The sequence below is a fragment of the Tiliqua scincoides genome, unplaced genomic scaffold, assembly GCF_035046505.1.
Source record: "Tiliqua scincoides isolate rTilSci1 unplaced genomic scaffold, rTilSci1.hap2 HAP2_SCAFFOLD_93, whole genome shotgun sequence".
NCBI lineage: Eukaryota > Metazoa > Chordata > Lepidosauria > Squamata > Scincidae > Tiliqua > Tiliqua scincoides.
In genome coordinates, this window is record NW_027101673.1 from 66,795 (window position 1) to 92,500 (window position 25,706).

A 25,706-nucleotide genomic window follows, 5' to 3' on the forward strand; every position below is an offset into this window, starting at 1 on the left:
CAGGGGACGAAAGCTAAGGGCTCCGAAGTGGAGGTTTCTCGACATCTTCGCCCAACTACAATTCCCAGGGTTCTTGGGAAGCGAGTGAAAGTGGTATAGACCCTTTTCTAAATTCTGTAGGGTGGGTGAGGCCTGGCAGAGAATGCTAGCTCCGTTTTTTGCATGCCATCGCCCATCAAAACCACAACAGGACAAAGCAAGTAGAAAAACAGCCAGAACTTTTATGGGCAACGTACCCCAAAGGAAGAAAAACACTGGGCATCAAGAGCACTTCTAAGACTGGGCTCCACTGCAGCCCGTCACCACGGGCTGCCCTCGCTCCCCCACAATCCTTTTGTCGGTTCTTGCGGCCGAGGACTCTGGCCAAGCAAAGCCCACAGACCAGATTGCTGGGCTTGGTCGGCAGCATTCGAGTCTCCCTGTAAGGCAAGGCCTTCTGGTTTCTCTGTCCATGATCCGTGCATGTGTGTGTGTGTGTGGGGGGTCCGACAGTGCTCTCTCTCTCGGGTTGGGCGACCAGGAGTCTTTGTGGAGAGAGGTGCTGGTCTCGGTGGGTGGGGGGCGTCTCCCAGCCTCCCCCTTCATGGCCTTTCCAATAGCATCCGGCGGAAGGGCTCAAAGTCCACGGGGACCGTATCTGTACGGAAATAAGGACCAGCATCAACGCTTTGCGGGTGTGTGTGTGTGTGTGTGTGTGTGTGAGAAAGAGATAGCTCACAGCCCAATCCTATGCATGTCTACTCAGAAGTAAATCCCATTAGTGTCAATGGGGCTTACTTCCGGGAAAGTGTGGCTAGGATTGGGCTGTCAACCAGGTCTCCTTAGCGTACCCAAACTAAAACCAGTTTTAGACCAGTCTGAACTGTCATGGTGTCCCCCCCCAAAGGATCCTGGGAATGGTAGTTCAGTGACAAGTCTCCATAAATGATCCTCATGTCCTCCTTTTGCCCACCCTTGTGGGCACCTTGTGCCCAAGACAATCCTTGTGCCCACCCCACCCCCAACCAAGGAACAACTTCCCACAGCAAGGTGAAGCCATGCCGATAGCACAGTTCTTCCCGGCATGCCTCTGTGTCAAACTCTTCCCCCACATTTTGGGGAGAGGACAAGCTGTGGGGGGGATCTTCGCCGTAGGGCGAAGGTTCCAACTGGAGGTTGGTGGTTCAACCGTCAGCGACTCCCTACCCAGGCCTGCCGCTGAAAGCCGCAGCCTCGCTTGGCCTTCTCCCGCGCCACCCCTGTGGCGCCCATTTCCACGGCCCCGTCGACGGCAGCCAGCGAAACAGAGATGGGCGATGCGAGCACACAACCCGAGGGCAGCACAACTGAGTTCGGTTGCGGGGCGAGGAAATGGCGACCTGACACCAGGCTGCCATTTTCGGTGGGCGCTCCGCGTCGGGCAAAATATTGCCCTGTGCAAAGCTTCATGGGATATCTACGTGTAAATCTCCTATTAGGGCTAACTGTGTCAGTCACCTGCCCCCCCCCCACAATTTAGTGGCAGTTCAGCTGAGAAGTCCCGTCCCCCCCAGGAACACCTCCCTGAATCTTAGCAAATCAGGCTGCCATCCATGCTCACTGCTGTGGCGCACCAAGACGTCCTTGTGCACCGCACGCTCCTGCGCAAACTTGGGCATCCTAGGCACACACCCCACCCCAGGGGCTTACCGTTGCAGCGATACTGCAAGTTGGACCAGATGATGTTTTCCTGAGAAAAGCAGAACACCCCCAAGCGTCCCCCTCTCATCGTCGTGTCAATGACGACGCCCGAGTCCGCCACCAGCTGGGGTCCCTCGTAAAGGAGAACCCTGATGGGGGGGGGAAGAGAGAGAGAGGGGTGTGTGCGTGTGAACAGGTTATGTGCACTAGCGAGGAATCATGGGTTTTGAGCCATCAGAACATAAGAACAGCCCCACTGGATCAGGCCACAGGCCCATCTAGTCCAGCTTCCTGCATCTCACAGCGGCCCACCAAATGCCCCAGGGAGCACACCAGACAACAAGAGACCTGCAAGGCCTCCTGGGAATTGTAGTTAAGAACATAAAAACAGCCCCACTGGAGCAGGCCACAGGCCCATCTAGTCCAGCTTCCTGCATCTCACAGCGGCCCACCAAATGCCCCAGGGAGCACACCAGAGAACAAGAGACCTGCAAGGCCTCCTGGGAATTGTAGTTAAGAACATAAGAACAGCCCCACTGGATCAGGCCATAGGCCCATCTAGTCCAGCTTCCTGTATCTCACAGCGGCCCACCAAATGCCCCAGGGAGCACACCAGATAACAAGAGACCTGCAAGGCCTCCTGGGAATTGTAGTTAAGAACATAAGAACAGCCCCACTGGATCAGGCCATAGGCCCATCTAACCCAGCTTCCTGTATCTCACAGCAGCCCACCAAATGCCCCAGGGAGCACACCAGATAACAAGAGACCTCATCCTGGTGCCCTCCCTTGCATTGGCATTCTGACATAGCCCATTTCTAAAATCAGGAGGTTGCGCATACACATCATGGCTTGTAACCCATAATGGATTTTTCCTCCAGAAACTTTTAAAGGTGTCCAGACCAGACGCCATCACCACATCCTGTGGCAAGGAGTTCCACAGATCAACTAAAGAAATATTTTCTTTCGTGGCTAAATATTTCATGGAAATATTTTCCATCATGGCTGATGGCTCAAACATTCAGCTCTCAGAACTTCCAGGGCGTGCTGTATGCTTTTGGGGGGGGGGGGCGTCTCTCTATTTGTCTGCCGGCCCCCCCCCCGAACATTCTCCTTGTGTACTTGTAAATAAACGGATATTAGCAACACACTAGCTGTCTTATGGACGCTCTGTCCTAGGAAACGGATCCCAGGAGGGCTATCCCGGGAACTTTTACGGCTTGGCGGGGGGGAGCAGAAATGGGCAATAAAATTTTTTAAGCCATGTCAGTTGCTCAAGCCCAGTGGGCCGGCCAAGGCAGTTACCCAGCTTTAGATGCGCCCGTCTTTAACCAAATGCCAGTCGGCTACAGATCTCTGGGACAGGCACACGAAGAACCAGGCCCAGCAAACCACAGGGTCTGGAGGAGATTCCGGGTGTAGGGGGAAAGAAGGGGCAATGTGGTGGTGGTGGGGGTGTTCTCATGGACAGTCCAAGGAGAAAAAGTTCCCAGGCCCTGTCCCTCTTCCTCCTCCTCCCTCTCTGCCCCATTCTCCACAGGCTCACCCCCCCACCTCCTTCCCCATTGTTTAGGCGCATTTGCATTTTAAAAGGCCTTTGGTGGGCCAGGCATTCCACAAGTCTTGGGTCACCATGGTGACTCCGACAATGGGCTTGGGGCCTAAGGAGTGAATGCTTCTTGGGGGAGGGGGGCACATGAGTTCCCAGAAGAATGAGGCCCCCCCCATGCTGTCTCCCACACACATTCACCCCTCCCTGCCCTGCCTCATGGGCCGGACTGGTAATTAAACAAGGAACATCCAGCCTCTCCTGACCTGAGAGGGGGGGCTGGAAGAGGATCTGACAGTGGCATTGCTAGGGGAGTGTGTGGGGGGGTGGGCCGCACCAGGTGACGCACTCGGAGGAGGGGGTGTGTGTGACCCCACTACGGGCCAAAATTGTGAAAATCTTGGTATTTTCAAATAACACCATCATGTTATATATCATCTGATGGGTAATTTCATGCAGAATGCAATGGAAAAAAACCCCATCAAAATATCTATATGCTATCAAATGTTTTGGCCAAATAACCAAAAAAAAGGACAACGCAACTGCCTTATGGAACAAAAAGTGGACGCTCTTAACTCCCCGAGGGAGACTGATTGTTCCGAGAGCCAATGAGGTGTCATGACGACGACGCAGGGAACCAATCAGGTGTCAGTATGAGTCAGCTCTCATTTCAACACAACCCACACTAGAACTCTTCAGTCGCGTGAGTGGCCATCAAGCCGGCCGCGGATTTGTTCACGGCCGATCTGCTGGCTGACCTGAACCGCTATGCACGAAAGTCAATAAATAAATAAACGAGGTCAACGCCAGGCCTGGTGAGGTCACCACCTTGAAGCTGCGCGTATGATATTGTCGTTTATTCGGTCTGGTCTGGTACAGGAGGCGGTCCCATCACAGGGTTGAAGCAATGAGCTCTCGCACCGGGCGTGGCAAACCGTAGTGATGCCTCTGGGCTCCGAGTGCAGAATCCGCCACCACACACTCCCCGCCCCCCACCCCCCAGCAGTTCCCCTTCTCCTGGAAGGTTCGTTTTCACTTTTATTATATGATACATCTCAGATTGAATGGGCAAGAAAAGTAGTTTGGGGAAGGGGGAGGGGACACCTTTCGGGTTCTTAATATATCTGTTTCTCCCTCCCCCCCACCTCACCCAACCATTCTGTCTGCAAATTGCTGTTCGCAACACAGACCGCAGTGGGGCGACAAGTGGGAGGTTGGCCACGCGAGCCAGTGATGGGGTGCAGGCTATTTTGGAGTCACGTGGAGGACCAGCCTGGGGGATGTGGACTGGGAAGATTCACAGATCCCTGCTTACATTGGGCCAGCCAGAGTCCGTGGCGCCACGAGGGTCGGCGTCACCCAGCATGAGAGCCCATCGCGTCACCCCAATGATAGACCTCCTCCTATCCCCCCCACCATATCAAGACAATGCTGAAAGCTGAGCAGCCCCATTCCCCATAAGCCCCGCCTTTACAGGTACTGAAAACCGGGTGGGTATTTTGGGTGATTTGCAGGGGGCGGGCTTCCTGGAGGCGGCCCTCTCTGTAGCCACTAGCTAGAAGCTGCCATATGCCCCCCGCCCCACTCAAAATGAATGATATCGTGTTTTCACATAGTGCTGTTCCCAAGGGGCATTCTGGGGAAAAAATGGCCACCACTGGGAGAACCGTCACCACTGCCACAAAACAGGCGCTACCGGCCTGAAGGGGAAAGATCTCCCTCTTCTTTCTCCTTCCCAACCCTCTGAACGTTCGAGCCACAAGCTCTCCCGAGAAAGCCCCGCTCGGATGTGGCGGAACGGAAGAATCGCCCCCCCCCACGGCACCCCTTCTCACCTGATGTAGCCCACCTGGGGCCGATGAACCAGCCGCAGGCGGTAAGAGGTCTTGTCCTTCCACCCCACGTTGCGGGGGTCCTTCCAGAGCAGCCTTACGTGGTCAGGGGTGTGACCCGTGTGCCACAGAGCATTGCGCAAGTATTCGCCCGGACCGGTGCGGGATTTCACAGCCTGCCAATGAGAAGAAAGGGAGACAAAATATATGTGTGTTTGTACATAACAAGAGCTCCGGTGGATCAGGCCCAAAGCCCATCTCGTCCAGCTTCCTGTATCTCACAGCGGCCCACCAAATGCCCCAGGGAGCGCACCAGATAACAAGAGACCTGCAAGGCTTCCTGGGAATTGTAGTTAAGAACATAAGAACAACCCCACTGGAGCAGGCCATAGGCCCATCTAGTCCAGCTTCCTGTATCTCACAGCGGCCCACCAAATGCCCCAGGGAGCACACCAGATAACAAGAGACCTGCAAGGCTTCCTGGGAATTGTAGTTAAGAACATAAGAACAGCCCCACTGGATCAGGCCATAGGCCCATCTAGTCCAGCTTCCTGTATCTCACAGCGGCCCACCAAATGCCCCAGGGAGCACACCAGATAACAAGAGACCTGCAAGGCTTCCTGGGAATTGTAGTTAAGAACAGAAGAACAGCCCCACTGGATCAGGCCATAGGCCCATCTAGTCCAGCTTCCTGTATCTCACAGCGGCCCACCAAATGCCCCAGGGAGCACACCAGACAACAAGAGACCTGCATCCTGGTGCCTCCCTTGCATCTGGGTGTGTGTGTGGCTGGCTCATTCATGAGGCCAACTGAAGTGTGTGGGAAGCACTCCCTTCTTCACCTGCATTATTAAACTCTGAAGGCTCTGAGCTCCTCATGCCAGCACGGGCCCATCCTGCGATCACCATTTGAAGCAGAACAAGCTGAAAATCTCTAAAGCCAGCCAGATAATATGTGAAATATTATCATATATTAGAGCCCAATCACCGACCTTAAGCTGCAGGCTTGCTTCCGCCACGGCCCGGAAGGGCGTGGCTTGCCAATACGTCTGCTCGGTCTGTTTCCACATGACCACGTAAAAGCTGGCGCTGTCTTGGTAGGCGAAGATGAAGCCCGCGTAGTCGTCGTCGGTCACGGTGTTCACGTGGAAAGTGCCTTCAAAGTCCACGCCGTTGAACGCCGTGTAGCCTACCACAGAGTCAGAGAAGAGGGGACAGAGGATTAGCAAATATCTTGATAGGATATCAGTTGGCATCCTTCAGTCTCGGAAGACTACAGTATTGCGCTCTGAATAGCGGTTCTGGAACAGTGTCCTCTCCAATGCGCGAAGCCTGGGTAAAGTAGATATGGAGGACAGACTGTTACCCATGCAGCAAATCCCCCCTCTCCACGTCGCTGAAATGGTCCAATGGAAAGGCAGAGGCCAATACGGTTGGTTCCAGCGGCGTCGCAGGAGTTGCCAGAACGTGACTGTGTTCAGCCATGAACTGCCTCGGGGACTCCGGCTCCGGATTTTGCCTCGAGGTTGACTCCTGAAGCCTTTTCCGTAACTGGATGTCGCCACAAGGCAGTGGAGGTTTGGGATCAGAGTTTTCCTTCTCTCAGATGAGCTGCCTTCCCAGGCTAACGAGTCCCATCTGCCCGCTACTTGATAGGGGAAGGGGGCAAGATCAAGCTGATGATGATAAATGAGTTTGAACACCCATTGTGTGCGGTGGGCTTTACTCCCAGGAAAGCGTGGATGGGATTGCAGCCTAAATGGACGGACTAAAGTGGGTGTGATGAAGGTTTCTTTCCCAAGGTGGACCAGCTATTCCAAACCGTTTTCACCCAGGTGCTCTGTAAAAACACAGAGGACCCTATCGACTTGGCCCCCTCTCCTCCCTAGACTGTGGCAGCTCTTGCAGACCCTCCCTCTGCCCTCCTACTTGATCGGGTTCAAGCCAGCGTCACACATCTTTGCCCTGAAAAGGGGCTATATAGACATCTCTTACCAACAGCCAGGCCGGGGTCGCTGTTCATGGTCTGTACGATCTCCATGCCCTGGTGGTGGAAAGAAAAGGGGTCAGAAGGAAGCATTAGTGGCAGCTTAGAGGTGACAGGAGAGAGAGGTGGCTCTGACTAGCACCCGGCTGACGGTGTCTGCTCCAGACCTGTTGAGCTAAGAGACATGCAGAGGGTTCTTTAAGCCGCTGGCCCCTTTATGGCTTCCCCAAATGCAGAGCCCTCTAGGGCAAGGGCTTTGGTGGTGAGTTAAAGGGCTCTGTCAACACTTTAATCCCCACTGTGAACAACAACAGAGGCCTTGGGGTGACCCATCTTTCAGACAAAGGAGCCCCTTGGCTATCTTTGACCTTGTTTGTTTTATTTTTTTTTGTTTTCCACCTTTTTTGTCCTCCAAGGAGCACAGGATGGCGTACGTGTGTCCTCCCCTCCTTTTGGCTTCACAACAACCCTGCGAGGTAGCCCCGCTCAGCCACAAAGCTTCTTCGGTGACTGTGAGCCAGTCGCTCTCTCTCTCTCTCTCAGCATCCCCTAACCCTGTGAGGTAGGGAACGCTGGGAGACTCTCTGAGTGACTGGCCCACAGTCACCTAGGAAGCTTTGTGGCTGGGTGGGGATTCGAACCTGGATCTTCCAGGTCTGAGTTCAACTCCCAAACCACGACAGCACCCTGGCTCCCTAATGCCAGTGAGGGAGTGGACAGAGCCAATACTACTGACCGCATTGGCCCTGTCGAATCAAACGTGTTCATTTTCTACGTTATTGAAGTTTGAGACTTCGACGGACGCCGTCAAAGGTGACAAATCGTCAGAGCGAATTATGCGCGAAATAAAATGGACACAAAAACACACTCACAAAACAAGAGTCGTTCCAAAGCCTCTTGTTCCTATCAAAAACCCACCCCCAGAATGATAGCGCCATCATATTTACAGAGCCGGGATGGTGAAGACTGAGGGGCTGCCGGGCTTCCATTAAGGCCAGCGAGCCTCACCATACCTGATTGAGGACCACCCAGTTGGGGTCGATCTGGGCGTCCCCCTCGGGATCCAAGATGACCGTCTGGTAGGCCCGGAAGTCGGTCAGCGTCACCTCGGAGCTTTCCGGGCACACGTCCAGCGGGTCGGCCACCGTGTCGTTGTCAAAGTCCTCCTCGCACACGTCGCCCACGCCGTCACCTGCGCACAGGAGGTCAAGAGGGATTGCCTGCTTGCCCGGGCAAGAAGATAGGGCGATAACCCTTTGTGATCTTGCAAGTAACCTGCGGAACTCCCTGCCCTAGGATGCGGTGATGGCAGCTGGCCTTGATGCCTTGAAAAGGGGATTGGAGAGATGGACGGAGGGAAGGTCCATCGTGGATTACAAGCCATCATGGGTGTGTGCAACCTCTTGGTTCTAGAAGTAGGCTACTGGATGCAAGAGAGTGGCAACAGGATGTAGATCTGAAGCATCTGGGGGGGCCACTGTGAGGTACAGGAAGGTGAACTAGATGCCCCCCCCCCCAAAAAAAATTCAATTTATGTTCTTATGCTCCATCTGGCCCTAATTTTCAGAACTGACTCTTTTTTTTTTTCAGCACTGCCAAAATATCCTTCTTGTTTTTTTTTTTTGTCTTTGGAGAGGGAGATTTTAGGATCGGGGTGTCCTTGTAAGATTTCAACGCCTTTACGTATTGCGTGTGCGTTTTAGGCCTGCAGCTCGCGCCAAGACTTTCAGACCTGCCAAAGGAGGAGACTGTCACATCACACGCACCGTCCGAATCTTTCTGGTTGGGGTTGGACACGAGGCGGCAGTTGTCAGGGCCCGGCGGCACGTAGTCGGGGATCCCGTCATTATCGTCGTCGTTGTCGCATTCGTCCCCCAGGCCGTCGTTGTCGGAATCCAGCTGGGAGCTGTTGGGGATCTCCGCGCAGTTGTCTTTGGTGTCCTGGTGACCGTCCCCGTCGCTGGACAAGAAAGGGGGAAAAGCAGAGTGAATAAGACCAGGGAACAGACAGCCATGCTGTCACCAGGACAGGATGTGACCGGTCTTGAGAACCCCAAATTAAACCAATTTAATTTAATCGTGCTTAATTATGTCTCATTTTTGCAAAACGAGCACACACAAAAAAAGCCCAAAATCTGTGAAAAAATAAAGCCGTTTTATTGGGTTTTTATTTATTGTTTAACGGGGCGGGGTTAACACTGCTGACACTATACCCCCCCACCTCGTATACTGTTAAAGCAATTATAATTAATTATAGTGGTTCTCAAACAGTTTAGCACCGAGACCCACTTTTTAGAATGAGTTGGGATCCACCGGAAGTGACGTCATTCACCTGGGAGTGATGTCATGGCCAGAAGTGACATCATCAAGCAGGAAAATTTTTAACAACCCCCCCCCATAGGACAAAACCAAATCCAATTCATTAATTAAATTACAAGTTTACAATCAGTTTAAAATAACAAAGAACCCTCCCAAGCAGTGGCTGATCTGTTTTTAAAAAAATTCCCCAAACATCCCAAAGGCTGCAATCCTGTCTATGCTTACCCGGGAATAAGCCCCGTTGACTATCATGGTTAAAAGCATATACAGAGTAGCCTGCTAAAAGCACAGACCTGTCACATTTCCCCAAATGCAGGCACATACCATGGTAGCCTACCATGGTAGTTCCAAACAACACAGTCCTGGAACGTGCTGGAATCCCTAGCATGTATGCACTGCTGAAACAGAGAGGCCTGCGTTGGCTTGGTCATGTCGTGAGAAAGTATGATGGCCGGATCCCAAAGGATCTCCTCTATGGAGAACTCGTGCAAGGAAAGCGCCCTACAGGTAGACCACAGCTGCGATACAAGGACATCTGCAAGAGGGATCTGAAGGCCTTAGGGATCGACCTCAACAAGTGGGAAACCCTGGCCTCTGAGCGGCCCGCTTGGAGGCAGGCTGTGCAGCATGGCCTTTCCCAGTTTGAAGAGATACTTGGCCAACAGTCTGAGGTTAAGAGGCACAGAAGGAAGGCCCATAGCCAGGGAGACAGACCAGGGACAGACTGCACTTGCTCCCAGTGTGGAAGGGATTGTCACTCCCGGATTGGCCTTTTCAGCCACGCTAGACGCTGTTCCAGAACCACCTTTCAGAGCGCGATACCATAATCTTTCGAGGCTGAAGGTTGCCAACAACATGACCATGGTAGCCTTCAGTCTAAGAGATTAAAAATAAAAGACACCTTGAAATAAACGGGGGCCCACCTGAAATTGGCTCACGACCCACCTCTACAGTTTGAGTGCTTTATAATTAGAATGTAAATTTTGAATAAAAACACATATCTGGATTCCTGGCTCAGTTTCTTACTCATGGTGTTACATGTAGCTCCACCTTGGTGGAAAGAGCACACTCTGGGTTGGCGCACCGTCCAGAGAAATGGCCAAAGGCGCACAGGACAGAAAGAGAGTCGTGTCTTTAAGATCATGCGCTTTCACACATTCAAGGGCCCTTTGGGACACTTGCCTGTCCTCGTTGGTGTCACAGACATCGCCCACGAGGTCACTGTCCGCATCTGTCTGAAAAAAACCACGGACTTGGGTGAGCAAATCGGCAGGAAGACACATGCACTGCACACGATGCGCTCCCCGCTCTCTGTCGATTAAGAACAAACCATTGCTTGGCCAGCTTTTGGCCTATCTCGGATACTTCGCATCCCCCGGGGCACAAGAGGTGGTGACAGTCACTTGCTTGAAAAGGGGACAGAGCCAATTCAAGGAGGGCAGGTCTACCCCTATGGAGAACTCGTGCAAGGAAAGCGCCCTACAGGTAGACCACAGCTGCCATACAAGGACATCTGCAAGAGGGATCTGAAGGCCTTAGGAGTGGACCTCAACAGGTGGGAAACCCTGGCCTCTGAGCGGCCCGCTTGGAGGCAGGCTGTGCAGCATGGCCTTTCCCAGTTTGAAAAGACACTTGGCCAACAGTCTGAGGCTAAGAGGCAAAGAAGGCAGGCCCATAGCCAGGGAGACAGACCAGGGACAGACTGCACTTGCTCCCGGTGTGGAAGCGATTGTCACTCCCGGATTGGCCTTTTCAGCCACACTAGACGCTGTTCCAGAACCACCATTCAGAGCGCGATACCAGAGTCTTTCGAGACTGAAGGTTGCCAACAACACAGGTCTACCCCTGGCTGCTAGCCACAATGGTGATGCGCTACCTCTGGGTTCGCTGGCAGTGCGCCACTGAACACTGGTTGCAGGGGAAAGAAATGTGCTTTTATCATCTGTTATAGGGATTCCCAGAGGTTACCAGTGGCTACTGTGGGAAAACAGGATCCTGAACTAGCTGGGCCTTCGGCCTGATCCAGCAGGGCTCTTCTAATGTTCTTATGTACTTAAAAGCCCTGCTGGATCAGGCCCAAGGCCCGTCTACTTCAGCTTCCTGCATCTCTCAGTGGCCCACCAGCACCCAAGACCACAAGACACTGGCTTCCTGTCGCCACTCTCTGGTACCTGGCATTCAAAGACAAGTCTAGAATCAGGAGGTTGGACTTGCCCATCACGGCTTTTGACCTGTGACGGACTTTTCCTCTATAATTCTGTCCAATCCCATTTTCATGGCATCTAGGCCTTCAGTGCCATGACTACATCCTGTGGCAAGGAGTTCCACAGATTAATCACACACTGGATAAAGAACTATTTCCTCCTGTCTGTTCTCCCACTGGTAAATTTTAGTGTCCCTCTGGTTCTAGTGTTGTGCAAGAGGGAACATCCCTTGACCCACTCCCTACATAACTGTGTACATTTTCTGAGCCAGGCCTTAAGCCCCCTTTATATTTTCCTACAAAATTGTCCCATATCATAAGAAGACATCCACCTTCACCCCAGCACCCTCCTTGATGCGTACCTGAGTCGGGTTGCTCATCTCAGGGCAGCTGTCGCAAGCGTCGCCGACCCCGTCTTCATCCCGGTCTGTCTGCAGCGGGTTGGGAACCTTGGGGCAATTGTCCAGCACATTGGGGATCCCTGTTGGGGGAGGACGAGGGACACTTATAAGACCCAGCTCTAGGTATCCTCCACCCAATGTGGGCAGCACCATGTCTTTGTCAAAGTAAAAAAGGTAGACTGCCTCTGTCCATGGAGGATCTCTGTGAATCAGAGATCCCCCCCCCCCCAAATCAGACCACCGAAAGTCTGATTCACCCACTGTGAATCGGACCACTCAAAGTGGGCGGTGAAAGATGCTCAACGCATTTGTGGCGAATAAAATATACAGGCAAAGGCCACATTTAAAGAAACAGTGCGGACATGTGTGTTGCTCCCATGGAGCCGGCTGTTCTCCAATGCAGCAGCCTGGAGTCCCCTCCAACAACGGTCACTTCCACAGCAGTAAAATATCAGGACTGGAGATGGGCCAGGAGGAAAAGGACGGAGCAGAGGACTGCAAAACTCCAGGCCAGACAGCTGGCCCTTTAAGGCAGGAGGGATTTCAGTTCATTGAGGTCCATGTGGAGTCAGTTGGAGCTCTCCATGGTGCTGACACACTGGCCAGCCTACCTGCCTATTAGGTGCCCTTAACCAATGCTGGCAGGGCAGAGACCACATCTCCTGTCTCAGCAACTTGTGGACACAGAGAAAACAGCCTCCTGTTGAGTCCGACCCTCAACCAGGCAGGCCCAAGTCTTCCTGGCAACCCCTCGCCTGGTGAGGTGCAGGCCTCTGCTCTTTCCACTCGCTGGTTTGGAAAAGGAAGAGGAGGAGAAGAGAGTGCAGGGCTAGAAGGGTGGTCCTCTCCTCCACACTTCTGGAGAAATTCTCAACGGTCAGGCAATAGAACAGATTGCCGAGGGAGGAGGCGCATTTGTCCCTGATTGGAAGTGTTCATGTAGAGGCTGAACACGCACCTGCGGGAGACACTCTGGGAGGATTTTCTGCTACAGGCAGGGGGTTGGACTAGATGACCTTCGGGGTGCCCTTCCAACTCTATGATTCTATGACTTCCTTTTCTGCTCATCCCCCTCCTCTTTTTCCAATCCAGTGAGCAGGAGTGAAATGAGCGGGTGGACAGAGGTAGGTGACCCCTGCTATTCTGTCGCCTGAGGCCATCATATCATGTGGCCTCCGCGTAGACAGCGGGTGGGCCGGCCGCTCCCCAAACTCCCGCTCGCTCTCACCATCCCCGTCGATGTCGTTGTCACACGCGTCTCCCTCCCCATTGCCATCCGTGTCCTTTTGGTCATTGTTGGGCACGTTGGGGCAGTTGTCGCAGGCATCCCCGAAGGAGTCGGTGTCGGAGTTCTGCTGGTCTTTGTTGGGGAAAAGGCGGCAGTTGTCCTGCATTGGGGGGGGGGGTGAGAGAGACAACGGGCGACTGTATTTGGGAGTGTTCACGTTTGGGAGCCAAGCACTGGCTGGCAGCCGCAAGCCCAGCACTGCCAGGCACTGGCTGGTAGCCTCAGGCCCAGCTTAAGAGGAGGTTGCTGCCTCTTCTGGGTGAGGGGCCAGCCGGTTTGATAAGGAGGCAAAGCTCTGGATATACCTCTACATTCTTGATTCCATCACCGTCCGCATCGTCGTCACACTGGTCCCCAATGCCATCGTTGTCGGCGTCTTCTTGTCCAGAATTGGGCGTGAGCCGGCAGTTGTCCTGCAAGGGGTGGAAGGGGGAGATGATGGATGGAATGCAAGGAAGGAAGGAAAGATGGATGGATGGATGGATGGAATGCAAGGAAGGAAGGAAGGAAGGAAGGAAGGAAAGGTGGATGGAAGGAAGGAAGGAAGGAAGGAAGGAAGGAAGGAAGGAAAGGTGGATGGATGGATGGATGGAATGCAAGGAAGGAAGGAAGGAAGGAAGGAGAGGTGGATGGAAGGATGGAATGCAAGGAAGGAAGGAAAGATGGATGGATGGATGGATGGAATGCAAGGAAGGAAGGAAGGAAGGAAGGAAGGAAGGAAAGGTGGATGGATGGATGGATGGAATGCAAGGAAGGAAGGAAGGAAGGAAGGAAGGAAAGGTGGATGGATGGATGGATGGATGGATGGATGGATGGATGGATGGATGGATGGATGGATGGATGGAATGCAAGGAAGGAAGGAAGGAAGGAAGGAAGGAAAGGTGGATGGATGGATGGATGGATGGATGGATGGATGGATGGATGGATGGATGGAATGCAAGGAAGGAAGGAAGGAAGAAAGGTGGATGGATGGATGGATGGATGGATGGAATGCAAGGAAGGAAGGAAGGAAGGAAGGAAGGAAGGAAGGAAGGAAGGAAGGAGAGATGGATGGGGTGAATGGATGGATGGATGGAATGCAAGGAAGGAAGGAAGGATGGATGGAAGGAAGGAAGGAAGAAGAAATGGATGGGAAGAAAAGGTGGATGGATGGATGGATGGAATGCAAGGAAGGTAGGTGGATGGATGGATGGATATGGAGAAGGAGGGGATAGACAGATCAAACTGGATTTTTCAGCCATGTCCCGACATTTGTGGTGCCACCCCACTTCACGTGGGTTCCCTCCCCATCACCCCATCCCCATCCCTCCCCCGCCCCATCCTGTCCACCTGTGAGCAGTGCTTGTGGTTGTCAATGCAGGGCAGCGGCTCATCCGGGTAGCCGTCGATGTCGGTATCCCGGCCGCATACGTTCCCGTTTCCAGCCCAGCCCACATTGCACTGAGGAAGCAAAGAGGAGATAAAATGTGCTTGCAGGGAGCAGATACGGCAGGGGACTCTCTCTCTCTCTCCCTCTCTCTCTCTCTCTGTATATTATATACACGTGCGCACATGTTCTCCACACACACCCCAAATTGCTCCTCCCCAAAGGAAACTGGCACACTAAATAGGAATTTATTAATAGCTATTAGCCAGAATTATGAAACAGAGCCTCCAAGTTCCAAGCAGTCTACCTTGGAATACCAGTTGCTGGTGAGAGCCACAGGTAGGAAAAGGGTTATTTGCTTTCCCAACCCAGCTGGGACTTCCTGGAAATACCTCATCATAGCTACTAGGGGTGGAGACCGGACACTGGGCTAGGGAGACCGCCACTCTGATCCACCAGGGCTTCTCCACGTGTGTCCGCAAAAAAGTGGTTCGTCCACAAACCTGGCCCTTAAGGCTTACCGCGCAGGAGACGTCCCCGTTGCGCTCAAAGAGGCAGTAGCCATTGATGTCACAGGGGTTGTGGCTGGGGCTCTGGCAGGTCTTCTGCGGGGTGCAGTTGCCGGACTGGTTCCCCACAAAGCCCGATTTGCAAGGCCCACACTTGAAGGACCCCTAAGCGAAGGAGACAGGAGACAACCAGTGAGCAGGATTCAAACCAGGAAGCCCTAAGCAGGCACTGCTTTCTTCGGCACCATCCTTCAAAGGAAGGTCAGAGAGACCTGGGATGGCTTGACGCTATCAGCCATGATCGCTAAGAAGAACCTCCATGTTCAGTGGCACTCTACCACCGGATACAGAACTGCTTTGATTGGGTGTCGTAAGTAGAGGTGCTTGTTTCCAGTGAGGAAGAAAGGAGTAGAGCCTGAAGTCTTACTAAACACAATGGGCTTACTTCTGAGTAAAATAAATGACACCATTTTCAAACACCTCTAGTTGCCTTGGTGCTGATGGGGTTTCCCCTCAAGGCACTGGCCCTTGTGAAAGGCAAGGTGCTGGAACTCATCGGACCCGGTTGGCCTGGTTCAGGAGGGCTTTTGAAGCCTGCAGGTCACTAGCTTGGCCTTTCTGCCCAGGCTGCATACCCCATCCCAGTCGCCTCTGCTTCCAAGCACCTGTGGCCTATCCTGTCATCTGGACCCGACCGGGCCAATATTCAGAACCGGACGGCAGATCTACTCACCACCGTGTTGGTGCAGATGGCGTTGGGGTCACAACCCCCGTTGTTGCCGTCAGTGCACTCGTCAATGTCTGTGCAAACCTGTCGGAAGCGGGAGAGAAGGGGTTGCTGAATGCAGTGGAAGGGGTGAGAAATCTCAAACTGGGGTGGGCAGAAAATGGGCCCTGGTTCCTTTACCACTTGAGAGCCTCTCTGTTGTATCAGGTAAGAACATCAGAACATAAGAACAGCCCCACTGGAGCAGGCCATAGGCCCATCTAGTTCAGCTTCCTGGATCTCACAGCGGCCCACCAAATGCCCCAGGGAGCACACCAGGTAACAAGAGACCTGCAAGGCTTCCTGGGAATTGTAGTTAAGAACATAAGAACAGCCCCACTGGATCAGGCCATAGGCCCATCTAGTCCAGCTTCCTGGATCTCACAGCGGCCCACCCAATGCCCCAGGGAGCACACCAGATAACAAGAGACCTGCAAGGCTTCCTGGGAATTGTAGTTAAGAACATAAGAACAGCCCCACTGGATCAGGCCATAGGCCCATCTAGTCCAGCTTCCTGGATCTCACAGCGGCCCACCCAATGCCCCAGGGAGCACACCAGATAACAAGAGACCTGCAAGGCTTCCTGGGAATTGTAGTTAAGAACATAAGAACAGCCCCACTGGATCAGGCCATAGGCCCATCTAGTCCAGCTTCCTGTATCTCACAGCGGCCCACCAAATGCCCCAGGGAGGTGACCGGGGATGCGTGATTGGTCCAGAAATCCTCTGAAATCGAGCTTTCTAGAGCAAGGGTGTCAAACTCAATTCACACACGATCCATTTAGGTTCACCAGGATTGCGCACTTGTTCTGGAGTCGGACTTGGACCTGGGGGATCCAGCTTCATATCCCCGCTCAGGGACAAAGCTTCCCAGGTGACCTTGGGTCAGTCACTTTCTCTCCGCCTCATCCACCTCACAGGGCTGTTGTAAGGAAAAGGGAGGGGGGAGGAACCACGTACACCCCCCTGAGCTCCTTGGAGGAAATAAATAAATTTTCAGCAGCGCCGCCGTGGTAGAGGTGTCACTTAGAAGCTGAGAGTAGCTAATGATAGTAGTGGGACAGCCCAATTATAACAGAGGTTGGATAAAGAGCTTATGTGGGCCATATCCGGACAGTGAGCCCTATATTTGACACTCCTGGTCTAGAGAATTTCGAGAGGACAAGAGTTGGCACCAGGCTCTGCCAGACTTGGCGGAGGGCACTGTCCAGGTCTGGCTCTCCTCCCCCAGTACTTCCTCCTTGCCCTGGAAGCTCACCCCATTCATTCTCCTTTTCTGGGCTGCCACTGTCTGGAAGGGACCAGTTCCGACAGAGAAGTCTAAGACAAAGGAAATTTCCCTTTGTGGGGCAAAAAACTACCCCGCTCCAAAATCTTTCTCACCTGTCTGCTGGCCTTGGCGTACTCAGCCCCCACGCCGGAGACAAGGTTCCCTTTGTAGCCAGGGGGGCAAGGCTCGCAGCGGAAGCCGGGGGCCGTGTTGATGCACTTTGACCCGGGGAAGCAGGGGTTGGCGTGGGAGCACTGCGGGCGACACAGAGGAGAGCCAGATGGGGGGAAATATAGATTTTTAAAAGTTTCATACTACAATAAATAATACAAAGGAAATAAATCACATTTTAGATTTTCAACGACAGTCACGTTACATCAGCTGTTGAACCAGAACACGGAGACATCACGTTACAGGTGGATTCACCCCATCTAACCACTCCCGCCATTTTTTCCACCTGCCTCTACCGGTTCTCACCCTTTCGTAAGCCGCTACGCCGCATACTCCGGAGACCACAAAGCGGACCCATCCCTGCGTGTTGGGGGACTTTTTCCCCTTTATTTCTTTGCCCCTTTGGATGCCCGGCGCAAAAAGGACACACGGATTTATCCATCTTACCGTAGACCGCGGCACCTCCCACCTATCGTCTCCTCCCCTCCGCTGTCCCGCATTACTCGTCCTCTTGGGTCCCCTCATACCTCCCGCCGGCTCCTTCCCAGAGACGATAGTCTCCCAGGCCTGTTGGGCCAGTTCGGGCCACTTAAAGGCCCTCGCGATGCCCCTCCGCAACTCCTTCGCCAGCATGCGCTCTTGGACGAAACGGGCTACCGTTTCTATCAGTGGCGGGGCGCCTACCCATCTAGAGGGTCCCGACCCCGAACACATCGGCCTCTTGCACCTCTTCTGATCTTCTCGCAACCGCGGGTTTGCTGCTCCCACCCTGAGGACCTGATGGAAAGCCCCCCACCTTAATTCCCATAAACTAAAAGGGATTCACTTCTCGCTAAAGGCACTGTGCGCCACCTTCTCCTGCCAGAGGTACGCAGAAAGGTGCGCCTTACTTTGCTGTTTCTCTTGGTGAGGCCTCATGATGAACTTCTGTACTGTCGTCGTTTCATACACGTAACGCTTGAGTTGTTTCCCTTCCAGCCCACGGCTTGGCCGAGAGCCCCGTCTCCTTCATCAGAGTCACCGCCTCCCTCATGTTCTCCGGCAAAGATCGTTTTATCGCCTGAGTGAGTGCGTATCCCATCTCCTCTTTCACCCACCATTTCTGTCCCCAGGTCGTCTTTTCCCAAGTGTCTCTGAATTGGGCCCATACGGATGCAAAGACTCCTCCTTCCTGCGGCCTCTGCCTCCATTTTGCCCAAAGTTATAGGAGACAAAATTCGCCAAGAACAAAGGTCCCAGGGCCCAAACCCCTAGTCCTCCTCCTTCCATTTTCTTATATGCCATCGCTCGGGCAAGAGGGAAGAAGGCAGTGCCCCACAAGAAAACAAAAACCTGATGGGTAACCTCGTCTACCACCTGTTTCGGCAGGGGATAGATTCCAATTCGACGCCATCGGGACGCAATACACATTGACGTAACGCGCCCTCTGGTATAGGCTCAGGGTCCGTTCCTCCCCCCCCACTGCGCCAATTTTGTGCCATCTCCCAAAGCCAGGCCAACCCCCCCTCCTCTCACCTCATTGATGTCAGCACAGTGAGTGCCGTTCCCTTCGAGGCCGGGCGGGCAAGGACCGCAACGGTAGCCCGGATACTCGTACGTTTCCATACAGTCGACGCCACTGAAGCAGGGATTCGGGTTGCAACGAGAGCGATGCTCGTGGAAGCCTGGGATGGGGGGGGAATGAGGAGCTCAGAGCCTTTGAAATGTGGCAGAGGAACAATACGAGGGGTGGGTCACCCTGGATCGACCCTTGCTCCCTTGGTGGTTGTGCTTTGGTTTTTTAAAATATCATGTCACTAGTCCTTAAGAATGCTGAGATTACGGCAGAATGAAAACATGGCTGGAGCCCGAGCAACGCCCGCCTCACTTTGCTGATGTCAGCATGGGGGGGGAGAAGGACAACAGGTGATGTATAACTGAGATTTTCCTTTTTCTAAGTTTTTAAATTTCCATCCATCCATCCATCCACCCTTCCCTCCCTCCTTCCCTCCCATATCTATCCCTCCATCCATCCCTCCCATATCTACCCATCCATCCCTCCATCCATTCAACCCTTCCATATGTATCTACCCATCATAAGAACATAAGAACAGCCCCACTGGATCAGGCCACAGGCCCATCTACTCCAGCTTCCTGTATCTCACAGCGGCCCACCAAATGCCCCAAGGAGCACACCAGATAACAAGAGACCTGCAAGGCTTCCTGGGAATTGTAGTTAAGAACATAAGAACAGCCCCACTGGATCAGGCCATAGGCCCATCTAGTCCAGCTTCCTGTATCTCACAGCGGCCCACCAAATGCCCCAGGGAGCACACCAGATAACAAGAGACTTGCAAGGCTTCCTGGGAATTGTAGTTAAGAACATAAGAACAGCCCCACTGGATCAGGCCATAGGCCCATCTAGTCCAGCTTCCTGTATCTCACAGCGGCCCACCAAATGCCCCAGGGAGCACACCAGATAACAAGAGACCTGCAAGGCTTCCTGGGAATTGTAGTTAACATAAGAACAGCCCCACTGGATCAGGCCATAGGCCCATCTAGTCCAGCTTCCTGTATCTCACAGCGGCCCACCAGATGCCCCAGGGAGCACACCAGATAACAAGGGACCTCATCCTGATGCCCTCCCTTGCATCTGGCATTCTGACATAACCCATTTCTAAAATCAGGAGGTTGCGCATACACATCATGGCTTGTACCCCATAATGGATTTTTCCTCCAGAAACTTGTCCAATCTCCTTTTAAAGGCGTCCAGGCTAGACGCCATCACCACATCCTGTGGCAAGGAGTTCCACAGACCAACTACACGCTGAGTAAAGAAATATTTTCCTTTTTCTGTTCTAACTCTCCCAACACTCAATTTGAGTGGGTGTCCCCTGGTTCTGGTGTTGCGTGAGAGTGTAAAGAGCATCTCCCTATCCACTCTGCCCATCCCCTGCATAATTTTGTACGTCTCCATTATGTCCCCCCTCAGGCGCCTCTTTTCTAGGCTGAAGGGGCCCAAACGCTGTAGCCTTTCCTCATAAGGAAGGTGCCCCAGCCCCGTATCCCTCCATCCATCCTTCCCATATCTATCTATCCCTCCATCCATCAATCCCATATCTATCTATCCCTCCATCCATCAGTCCCATATCTATCTATCTCTCCATCCCTCCCTCCCTCCCTCCCTCCATCCCTCCCATATCCATCCATCCATCCATCCCTCCCTCCCTTCCATATCTATGCATCCCTCCCTCCCTTCCTCCATCTATTAGACTTACAATCCGTCTTTCTCCCCAAAGAGCACCCAAGGAGGCCAACAGCACTTAAAATGCATACAATGCATCAAATTATTAAAAATACAATGACAATAAAATAAATAATAAACACAACCGAACCAGCAGCAACAAAACCAGCAACCTAAAACCATGTGCGGCCTTCAAACATTTTACATGCCCAGAGCAGTTAGGAGACAAACTTAAATCGGGGTCAGGAGATTGCCTCTTCTGAGCTGGAAAGAGGGAGGCAAATCAAGAGCCCCCTGATTATCACGGGGCTTTGTTTTCACTTGCCCATGAACTCAATTTGTTTCGGTGTAAGAGGGAACCTGTTGACTTTACAAAGGAGTCAGTGGCTGAAAAGGGTTTAAAAGGTTGTTTTCCTTAAGATGATTCATTGTGACCCCGGAAGGAGCTTGGGTAATTTGCTGGCATCCAAACTTTTCCACCCCACTGCCCTAAGACTCACCACACGCCTGGCACTCCATGATGGTGTTCCGTATTAGGGCCATCTCCTTCACCTGGAAAAGAATTGAGAAGTTTTATGGTGGAGTGAGCAAGTGGGCAGGACATATCCACTGGGATGTGATGGGGGAGAAGCCCTTCTGGGTGTCCCAGTGTGTCTCTACCCCTTGGGCAAGGACTCAGCTTGCGCCAGTCGGTGTTCACCTGGTCGCGCATGTCTTCCTGCAGCTCCATCAGGATCTGGTTGAAAAGGGTCAGCTGTTTCACGAGCGCCCTGGTCTGCTCACCTGCCGTGCAACAGGAAAGTCAGTTCCCCCCTACCCTCTAACAGCCCAATCCGATGCATGTCTACTCACAAGTAAGTCTAATTAAAGTCAATGGGGCTTACTCCCAGGAAAGTGTGGATAGGATTGGGCTGTAAGTCTGCAAACAGGTGGATCGGGACCCAAGAGTGGGTCACCACCTATGTTCCGGAGCAGCCCTGCTTCTACCCTTGAGCTTGGAGGTTCAGCCCACTGTATGTGTGAATTCACCTCCCCCCCCCCGGCTCTGGATTCAAAACACGCACATAGGGTCCCAACTCCTCCATGTTATTTAACATGCAGTGCAGACTCCCCTCCACAACACCGAATCCTGTTCATTACCCACCCCACTTTATCAGAAGGTCAATCCCATGAAAGGTAGGCCACGTAACCACTTTGGGGCCAGGGGCTTTAGACCCTGGGCTTCAACTCATACCCCAAATATCCATCGGGTTCTGCAGTGTTAAGGGGAGATGTGGACGGGGAAGGGCAGAGGGGAAGGCCTCAGACTTACCAAAAAGTGAATTGATCACGTTGGATACTGGAAGGAAAGAGAGAGAGAGAGAGAGAGTCACGACATGATGCGTGAAAATAAAATACTTGATTTTTAGATGCAACATAAAATAGGCATGATAAGAAATATAATATTTGCATTACAGGTGCAACCTATTTATCCACGGATTGTTTATCTGCAGATTTGCAAATGGGGTGGGGGAACCAAAAGTCACACACACCTTTGCCTCCTTTGCCCTGGCCTTTGGGCCACACCTTTCCAGGCAGCCCAAAACACTGCAAACAGGCTCCCCCTTGCCCAGGCAGGGAAATAGCCCTGGAAGAGGTTCCCCTTGCCAAGGAACAGTAACACTCTTGGAGCCCCTGAGCCAGCAAAGAGGCTGAAGAGGGGAAGGGGGGTTGGAAAACCTCTGTAGCCAGAGCATGTGCAGCAAGGTGGAGCGCGCTCTCTCTCTCTCTCTCTCACACACACACACACACACACACACACACACATGCAGGGGCAGTAGCAACAGAGGGGATTGCTTTAAAAAACCCAGGGAGTGTTTGCCAAATTCCCCCCCCCCCAGATGGTGCAGGCTCTCCTGCTGCAGCAGACACAAACTAAGCGATCCACACTTTCCTGGGAGTAAGCCCCATTGACTACAGTGGGGCTTACTTCTGAGTAGGCAGGCATAGGACTGGACTGGACAGGCATAGGACTGCTTAAAGCTCAGCATCCCACCTGTGAAAGAAGTGGGACAGTTGGCGGAGGGGAGGGGATTGATAACAGCTGCCTTAGTTTCCTTCCATCCGGAAGTGTCAGGCTGCAGTGTATTTGCTTAACTCTATGGAATTTAGCACTTTATGGAATTTTTTTGTTAATCGAGCCAACCAAGGGACAGAACTAACGCGGATAAATAGGCTCCACCTGTATAAGCAGACTTTGTTTTAAAAAAACTTTAAGAAGCTGAGCTTCAATGAAATCTAACCTTTCAGTAGATCCGAAATTGTGGGTCGTGACCTGATTTTTTGGTGGGTCGCATAAGGGGGATGGGAAGATCAGATAACTAATTGATTCAGGCTACCATCCCGTCCACACTTTCCTGGGAGTAAGCCCCATTCACTATAATGGGACTGACTTCTGAGTAGGCAGGCCTAATAGGATTGGACTCTCCAGCCCTGAAGCTATTCAAAAGTCAAAAGCTGCTCTTGACCCTGCAAAGAGCTCAGCTCCTGCAGTTTGCAAGCAGGTATAAATCTTGGGAGATAAACGTTTGAGGGTCTTTTTTCTGGTTGTAAATCGATAAGTAAATAAAATATTGTTTCTTTCTAGATCTCCTTTTATTGAAAGTCTGCTCAACCTAGGTGGGCCCCAATAGAGGGTCGTTTTAAAAGTGGGGTCTTTGTGTGAAAAAACTTGGGAACCGCTGCCTTACATCATTGTGGTTTGAGTCCCATTTCAAAAAAAAAATGCAAAAGAAGAAAATGCAAAAAGAGAAGGCACCCTTGCCCCTATGGGTCTCCTTGGACTTCAAGGACTTCAAGCTGCTCCGAACTCCCCGGGAAAAGGGGAACATAACTGCGGACCCCAACCCCGCCTCCCAATCCCCACCTGGAGCCACCCACCCTGCCCCACCCAGGAATGCCTTCGGGGTGAGCCGAGACATACCCGTATTCTGCATGGATTCGTCGCCCTGGAAGGGACACTCACTCAGGGCTCCCACCCGGCTCATGGACCCTCCAAGGATCAGCTTCAGCGACTCATAAATCCCTAATGATGAAACGGGGAAGGGGGAAGCAGTGAGAGTTGAGCCTCCATGTACAGAGGCAGTCTACCTTTGAACACCAATTGCTGGCTAGAGAAAAACAGGGAGAGATTTTACGCTCCAGGTTACGAGTCTGTCTGATCAATGCCCTTATAAGTCTTGTGTTTCCCCTTTCCCTCTTATGACACAACAGTCTTTTATCATTGGGGGCCAGGAGCTGAGACAGCCCCCCATTCCAATGGAGCACCCTTCTTATCTGCTCCCTAGTGATGGTCCCCTCACCCCCAGCTAGTATGAACAAAGAAGGCCGCTCCTATTTGCATAACTCCACCTCTCCTATTTGCATAACTCCACCCCCTCATTGCACAACTCCACCCCTCCTATTTGCATAACTCCACCCCTTCCACCCCCTTATCCCCGCCCTGGCTCTTGCTCAAGCTCGGTTGTGATGGTATGTTAGAAAGCTAGCAGCTGGTAGCCTGGTAGGACTGAGAGCCTTGGAGAACCTTAGAGAACCAAGGTCTCCAATATCTCCGAGGTTCTCAGTCCTACCAAGAGAGCTAATATTGCCTTCAAAGCAAGGATTATACCACTGAGCTATGGCCCCCTTCCCGGCTGCCATACACCATGTTAAAGCCTGTGGTCCACCAAGAACAGCAGTGTCACTTGACTGGCAGCTGTCTAAGGCCTCTGGGGCAGAAGAAAGCTTTGTTCCCATTTTCTCTAGCTCCTTTTGAACCGGAGCTATTCAGATATCAAACCTGGGACCTCCTGCCCTTTCCTCTGGACTCGAACCCAGGCCCCCAACATATTAAAGGCAACAAGGGGATCCCTTCTTACCTGCATGCGGAGATATGCTTTCTGCCCTGTTCGCACCTCCACGGCCTCCACCTGCTCCAGGTCAATGGGAGAGATCTCGGGAAGCCCCGCGTTCGAATCCACCTGCTTGCAATCCACGTAGAGCTCGACACCCGCCGTGTTGCCCTGCAGGCCGCTCACCCGCAGGAGGGCCGTGTGGCTGCGGCCGTCGGCCAGGTGGGCGTTCTGCAGGTTCACCGAATGGAGCTTGCCGTCCGCCCGCAGGTACCGAACAAGGACTGCAAGGGGACAAGGAAGGGACTGGTTAGAGTCCAGGCTGTTCTTCTAAGGAACAGAAATCGGGATGGAAACAGAAAGGGCACTCTCTGCTTGGTGCCCTTTCCTAGCCACACCACCTCACCTTTGTTCGTCTTGCCAACCACAGAGGCCTCGAACCAACGTGTGTTGTCCTTCTTGTAGTACAGACCAAAGAGGGTCCCGCCTTGTTCGGGGGCAGGCGGAAGGTGGACAGCAGGTAAACGTCATCAACCGTCAGCAGCTCTGTCCGGATCTTGCTGGCGACGCTGGCCATGTGTCGGGGCTCCGTCACCGTCAAGAGGTCAATTACTAGGGGAGGGAAAACAGAACCAGGTCTGGGACAAGCACAGCTGGCTAACCACACATTGGCTCTCACTGGCCAACGAGGGGAACATCCAACATCTTGGATCGGAATGCGGACCTCACTGCCACATGATGGTTGCTGGCTTAGAGATTATCATTATCATCAATAAATTAATTCTGCTTTTCAACAAGGGTTGTTCGCAAAGCAGTTAACACATCAATAAATAGCACAGGGCTGGGATACCTCAAGGACCTCTTTCTCCCCTAGACCCCTGCACGTCCCCTGTGGTCAACAGAGAGGGCCCTTCGTAGGGTTCCACCACCATCTGAAGCCAGGGGGATGTCAGCAAGGTATAGGACCTTCTTGGTTGTGGCACCACAACTCTGGAACCGGCTGCCACAAGATCTGAGAGCACCCTCTTCGGTATATGGTTTCTGGAGGGGTTTGAAGACCCATCTGTTTCACCATGCTCAATCTCGTCTGATCTTGGAAGCTAAGCGGGGTCAGGCCTGGTTAGTACTTGGATGGGACACCGCCTGGGAATACTGGGTGCTGTAGGCTTATACCATGATCTCGGAAGCTAAGCAGGATCAGGCCTGGTGAATACTTGGATGGGAGACCGCCTGGGAATACCGGGTGCTATAGGCTTATACCATGATCTCGGAAGCTAAGCGGGGTCAGGCCTGG

General features: G+C 52.8%; 1 protein-coding gene across 1 annotated transcript in view; it reads right to left on the reverse strand.

Annotated features, from left to right (window-relative positions):
* Positions 1-220: 220 nt before the first annotated feature.
* The window catches only part of LOC136636138 (thrombospondin-3-like), a 30,406-nt gene continuing 4,920 nt past the window's right edge, over positions 221-25,706 (reverse strand). Inside the window, 24 exon segments of the mRNA XM_066611123.1 lie at positions 221-637; positions 1,669-1,808; positions 5,042-5,214; positions 6,031-6,227; positions 7,034-7,082; positions 8,039-8,217; positions 8,792-8,985; positions 10,527-10,579; positions 11,910-12,028; positions 13,177-13,336; positions 13,542-13,649; positions 14,566-14,676; positions 15,124-15,276; positions 15,845-15,922; positions 17,260-17,400; positions 18,833-18,981; positions 21,041-21,092; positions 21,241-21,323; positions 21,853-21,879; positions 23,503-23,604; position 23,847; positions 24,440-24,696; positions 24,819-24,905; positions 24,908-25,024. Coding sequence (XP_066467220.1) covers positions 582-637; positions 1,669-1,808; positions 5,042-5,214; positions 6,031-6,227; positions 7,034-7,082; positions 8,039-8,217; positions 8,792-8,985; positions 10,527-10,579; positions 11,910-12,028; positions 13,177-13,336; positions 13,542-13,649; positions 14,566-14,676; positions 15,124-15,276; positions 15,845-15,922; positions 17,260-17,400; positions 18,833-18,981; positions 21,041-21,092; positions 21,241-21,323; positions 21,853-21,879; positions 23,503-23,604; position 23,847; positions 24,440-24,696; positions 24,819-24,905; positions 24,908-25,024 — 2,786 coding nt within the window. The 3' untranslated portion in view covers positions 221-581.